This window comes from Aplysia californica, unplaced genomic scaffold (assembly GCF_000002075.1).
Source record: "Aplysia californica isolate F4 #8 unplaced genomic scaffold, AplCal3.0 scaffold00016, whole genome shotgun sequence".
In the NCBI taxonomy this organism is placed as follows: Eukaryota; Metazoa; Mollusca; class Gastropoda; order Aplysiida; family Aplysiidae; genus Aplysia; species Aplysia californica.
Window position 1 is genome coordinate 2,690,895 of NW_004797286.1, and position 6,544 is coordinate 2,697,438.

The 6,544-nt window shown below is 38.5% G+C and overlaps 1 protein-coding gene across 1 annotated transcript in view; it reads left to right on the top strand.

Moving 5' to 3' along the window:
• The window catches only part of LOC101851383 (gonadotropin-releasing hormone receptor), a gene marked incomplete in the record, with an annotated part of 253,914 nt that extends 248,913 nt beyond the window's left edge, over positions 1-5,001 (top strand). The window contains 1 exon segment of the mRNA XM_035971357.1: positions 4,319-5,001. Within this exon segment, the coding sequence (XP_035827250.1) occupies positions 4,319-4,902 (584 nt within the window).
• Positions 5,002-6,544: the final 1,543 nt, after the last annotated feature.

The window sequence follows — 6,544 nt, forward strand, 5'->3', positions numbered from 1 at the left end:
GGGAAGGGAGGGGGTAGGTCTGTTATTTTCGGCCCAGACTCTGACAGCCGAGTGCCTATCGCTCCTCGTTAAAATTCTCCTTATATATCTTTTCTAGACGATTCCTCCTTTCGCCGGCCACTCCTATGGGCCAGGTAAGTTATAAGTGGGGAGAAAACGATGCGTGAATGCCAAACAGGAACTATAGGTGGTTAAGAAGTCAATAAACAAAAATGATTAGTGCCATGCTGGCAATACATGTTCTGATAGTAGTTAGAGAAAGGCTGAAAAAATAATACATGTGTCTGTGCTGCTCATGACAGTCTCATTCTTGATTTTGTAAGCTACAAAGAGGTCAATTTGGCAATTAAGGGATGTACTATTCGCTCTGAGGACAGTCGATGGATTTGTCCACAGGACTCAGGCTGACGTCATCGCCGTGTTCGGTTTGGCCTCGTACGTAGTACGAAGTTCCGCGACGTGACAGCTTGACGGGAGACGATTTAAAGCTACGAGCCGGCGCGATAACAAACGTGAAGGAATGAGGCTCTGTCGCGACAAAACAGCAATGAATCCCACTTCTCTATTTGAGCGCCTTCACACCGGCAAGGCGCTTTTGAATGTTGATACATGTTTGTTTGGATTTACTTAAAACTGAATGAAAATCATCATCAGAAATAAATCTCTTGTCAACAGTGCAGCTGACAAAAATTTGACCCGCACCGCCGGTTTTGCCCAGTTAACAAACCGCCCCTGTGCTTCACATTTACAGATACGAAAATAGACAGCTCCATTTTTGTAAAACCGGTATAAATTCAGTAGGGTATAATATTCGAGACGACGAATAATGAATCCTTAAACGTTGTGAATCCAACAATGTGCAACCGGCATACGACAGGTCTATGACCTGTTTCCTAGACAGTTCATTCCATGGCCTCCTTTTTTATACGGTATATTTTTAAGGAGAACAATTCTTTTTTTGTTGTCTCGGATGGCATCCAGTTTTCACCATTATACAAAGCTCTCAAAATCCCAGACGCCAGCAAAATAATTAAGTATAGAGTCTAGATCCTTTAAAGTCAAGTGAAATATTACCTCTGACTCAAAAACAGCATAACTTTCCCCATGAGTCAGCGTTCTCACCACGTTTGTGAACTGACGAGCTGTTCTTTAAATGGTAAAATGCTGCCGATTTTAGAGAAATTATGTCAGTTACACAGACGACGAGCTTTGTCATGTGTAGTTTGCAAAGAAAAAAGAAACAGATGAGATCTCCACAGAGCCGCAATGAAAAATCCTGAGATGTGGTTAATCATTTTCTGAGACTACAAGGCAGCTCTATCTTTTTTTTTTAAACGTTGAAAAATAAGGCACAATGTATATTCATTCTAGACGATTTACTACCTCATCAGCATGTTTTTGATGCGTTTTTGTTTTTTTGGAAAGCAGGGATTTATTCTAGCCTGTATGACAAGGCCAATCCCCATTTTGTGTTGGACTTATTAACCAACAATGGAGATACAGGCCATGAAAATATCTTCCCCACATAGGTACCAAAATCATTTTTTAACGCTCAATAGGAAGAGCCTTAAGATAACACCACGGTCGTCTGCACCAGAGGAGCAAAAACTTCAAAACTGATGCACATAGTTACAAACACTGAATGCTATAAAATCAAATTACACTTGAAAGGGTAGAAGCAAGAACTACATTTAACGTGTCCTTATAAACGGAAAAGATTTTTTAAAAAGATAGATCATATAAATAGAAAGATGTACAGTCAAAATATATCATTTTTGATGCAAGTGTCTTACGCTCCGGTCAACATAACTTAGATCTTCGACCTTGTGTGTCAGGACCAACCCGTGTTGAGAACGATGCAAAATCCCTGCAGAAAGACCGAGATACTCGATTCAAATTTCATGGTGATCAAACTTGGATCTTCTGCGTGCGATGGCAAAACACCAAGCCACCACATCGCAGACGCTGCCATAGACTGACTGACAGACAGACAGACAGACAGACAGACAGACAGACAGACAGACAGACAGACAGACAGATAGACAGATAGATAGATAGATAGATAATAGATGAAAGAATGAAATCCGTAAACTTTTCCTGTTGAAAATGTACCCGCAATCTGAAATATATCCCCTGATTCCTATATACTCATATTATTATTGAACTTCTTTTTTTGTTTGTTGAATTCTTTGTTGTTCCTCATTTTTTACCGATTTTTCTCCTCTTTGTCAACCCCCCCCCCTCCCCTCTCCCTCTCTGTCTCTGTCTCTCTCTCTCTCTCTCTCTCTCTCTCTCTCTCTCTCTCTCTCTCTCTCTCTCTCTCTCTCTCTCTCTCTCTCTCTCTCTCTCTCCCTATTTCTCTCTATCTGTTATTCTCTCTCATCCTCCCACCTACCAGCCATACACACAGGCAAATAATATTATCCCCTAAGGCATACAAATTAGAAAAACAACAAAAATAAATATTTTGTCACGACATATTTCAAAGCTTAACTCTGTACGAGGTTATACAAAACTACATTTATTTACAATACATTTTCCTTTAACTGGAAAGCACACAATTACATTAATTAGCTTAAACAGTCAAATGATATACGTATCGATCAGACTTATACGCAGGGGGTATCCTATACAAGATTCAAATAAACGAAATTCAGGAAGTTTGAGTAAACAGTGGGGTGTGATACTATAATTTATGAAAGTTTAGAAGAATATATTTTAAAATAGATTTAGTAATAAATAAAACAACATTAAGCAAAACGATTTTGAGCGAGTTAAAAAAGTGTACAAAAGAGGTAATCATCAACTTAACCTGTAGATCTAGTTTAGATCCGTCTAAAGTTGAAAAATATTTCTGACCAGTCTCATCGTAATCTACCGATTGCTATTTGGTTGCGTGTTTCCTGCAAAGTATCCTTGAAAATTCTTTTGAGTTTGGATTAATATTCACAGATTTGGACAACATCTTTGATTTCATCTTCACCCAGTAGTTTGGATCTGTGCGGATATCTGTGAAAGCATCAAATTAAATATCATCTTGGAATTTTATATAACAATGATCCCTGAGCACAGAGAGTAGGCTAATTAGTTTTGTATCTGTATTTACATAAGCCATAACAACGTCATCAGCTGGTTCATTAGCTTTGAAAACCACAAGAGAAGGTATCCATGCAAGAGGCTCCAGAGCACGATTAAATAAACTTTGACATAATAATTGTTTTTTGTAAAGTTTCCTCTTTCTTTTCTTGGAGGCATGTAGTTCTGTCGGGTGTTTATTATTTTGGTTCTTGAACAGTATTTAAGTTATTCAACGTTTTTATGGAAAAAAAATTCTGGTTGTGTAAAACCAAAATGTTTAAGATAATATTTTTTTAAACGTTGGTGTTTTACAGCTTCATAGACACAATTTAAATAATAATAATAATAATAATAACAAATGACATTTATATAGCGCTCAACCCCGATTAAAGTACATAGGCTCTGAGCGCTTGATAAAAAAATACAAAACAATGTACAACAGTAACATTATCAAAAAACGTTGTGTTCTGACCAGAAGAAAACCACTCCAAATGTTAATCTTTATTAATTTAAAAACAGAAATGACTTCAGCTGACATTTAAATGAATCACAAGATTTGATCTCTCTTAAAGCACTTGGCAAAGCATTCCAGATCTATGGGCCTTAAATTTCTATTAATTCTCTTTCCCTTTCACCCATTATTTCAAGTTTCATAGATGGTATTTATTAATAACAAAAGTAAAACATCAAGCAGATCGTCTGGAGTGTTGACTTCTTTTTCATCGTTCGGTCACTCAATTGAGAGACGAATTGTAAATATGTCCCAAAAACGTCTTAAAACAGTTTGCATTCCATTTGGATACATCAAACAAAACCATTAAGGTACCGGTACTGATAAAAGTAGTAAGTCACAGCCCCACATCTTTTGACGTCTTTTCACAAACAAGAGAGAGAGAGAGGGGGGGGGGGGGAGAGAGAGAGAGAGAGAGAAGAGGGGGAGAGAAAAGGGGGGGGGGGGGGAGAGAGAGGGAGCATGTTTTATGGAGTGGGTTGTTTCAGCACGTGATACATGTATTTACTAATGTCCTGTCTTGTTGTACGTATACGTGAGTGCACCTAACCTTTGTAACATCCACTGCCATTGTAAACGAAACGACCAAGACAAATTAATTCTCCCTGCAAGATGGATAAAGGTTATCTTTCATTGTCACCATCATTGTCATTGTGATCATCTATTTATTTAGTGGCCTTAATTATCTAACACCCTAACATCTCTCCCTTTCTGTGTCTTCCTTTCCAGGAATGTTCACGATCAAGTTCAAGAGAGAGCTGATCCGCTGTTGCTACTGTCTGCATGGCCACCTCCGACGGCGCCGCACAGACTTGGACAGTAATGGCATCCGCCGCTCTCTGCTCATACCTCTCAAGAGAAACTCCGAGTCCTCCACATCCTCGATGAGAAATACAGACCGGATGGGACGTGCCGGTTTGGGAGGAGGCGGGGGAGGAGGAGGAGGAGGAGTAGGTGGTGGAGGAGGGTCTGGAGTGAATGTAGGAGGAGGCGTTGGAGGGGGAAGCGTTGGAGGAGGCAATACGTCAGGGGGGCTGGACCCCGGAAGTAGTCTAGGAGTTCAAGGCTGTCGGTATTCTTTCGTGTCGCCATTAGCTGAGGTAAAGGGGAGCTCGAGTCGCGGTTCGCTAAGCTCGCTCAGTCGGGATGACAGAGAGAGGGTTAATTTTATTTCATTAGGAAGGGAAGACAGGGTTAACTATGTTGCCTTCAGCATGTTGACCAGCTTAGAGCGATCGAACACGCCCAATCCAGTTAATCGGGAGGACCGAGCTAATTTAAACAATTTTGTTAGACTTGGTTCGGGTGAGTGAAGCAGGCAGAATCCTTTGGTGTGTGAATATCGACAAGAGCTCAAGTACTTTGGAAAGCTGGTCTCTTTCACATAAATTTGAATCTCACTTGCCGCACCCCCCCCCCCCAATCTTTTTCTCTTTCTCTCTCTCTCTCTCTCTCTCTCTCTCTCTCTCCTCTCTCTCTCTCTCTTTCTCTCTCTCTCTTCTTCTTCTTCTTCTTCTTCTTCTTCTTCTTCTTCTTCTTCTTCTTCTTCTTCTTCTTCTTCCCTTCTGTTTTCTCAGTGTCGCTTCGCTCTCTTTCTCAGTAATGAAATTAATGTGTACATTATTCTACTTTTTATTCATGTTTTTAAATACCATTGTTGACTGCTGCGTGCCTGAATGCTGACGATAAATGCTACTGAGGATTCATATTATGTACATAGAATATTTATTCTGTACATTGCTTTGTATAGTCTGCCATACAATGTTGTACAGTGACTCAAAATTTCATGATGAACAGACAAAATAAAATTATCCGTCAACGACAATACCGACAAAAGCACAGCAACAGTTACAATTACTAACAGATGACAGGCGACAACAACATTTAAAATCTAATTAAAATCTACATCAAGGTCACCAACATCACCATGACAACATAACAGTAACAACAGCAACCACAACGACACTAGCATCAACAACACCAACAAAAATTTCTAAAAATAATATCCCCAATAGCTGAATATTACTACCTCTCACTCGGCTCTTTGTCGTTGTGAGTGTATGATTTCCAATGTTCTCTTTTCATACAAAGTGCACAGCATGTTTTGCAACTGAATTTAGTCAACTCTTTTCAAAGAAAACATTCGAATGTGAATTCGATAAAAGGTATATATACAAGGCTTCTTTGGAAACTAGATCTAGTACACCGCGAAATAACGACGATCACACAAAAAGTGTGACATCGGTTGTTGTTTTTTTCATTGAAAAAGAAAGCTAGTATATCATATTATTATTCTGTTTGCCTATTTTTCATTAGATCTAAGTTTTAGTTCACATAACTATATTTAATGCTTAACGAAGCTGCATTCAATAACTAAAATTCACAGAACACACACTGCTAAAGACCATATCACTATTATATCATACTATATCACGGAATTGGCGTGCTTCTCATTCAAAAATTTCGGTTTCAGCATATTTCTAACGCATTGTTCTTCATAATATGAAGTAGAGTATGCACATAAAATAATGATAACAGTTCAATTTAAAGTTATACTATTTCTAAACTTCTTTTTAAATATCATAATGTGCACCCTAAAAGTATACGTAAAGGCCATCCTGATACAAAATAAAATCTCTCAACACATCTAGTTTTGTGTAGTCTATATTAATCTGTAGTAAAGGGTATTTTTGTTATTCAAAAGTTAAGACCTCGGATGGCGTATCGTCTGTAACGCCATCCAGAATAATAAGAAAAGAGCTTAATGGCATGTTCACTTCTTTTTGAGTAGACGGAAACTGTTTTAAAAAACCCAAAAACAACCACAGTACGAAGTGAAGTTGTGAATGACATTCTGAAGCAAGCATAATAATATAATAATCTTTTAAAATAAATGTCTATTCGAGCTCAGAGGTGGGATAATCACTTTAATTAAGTGAATGTCGGCTTCGGCTC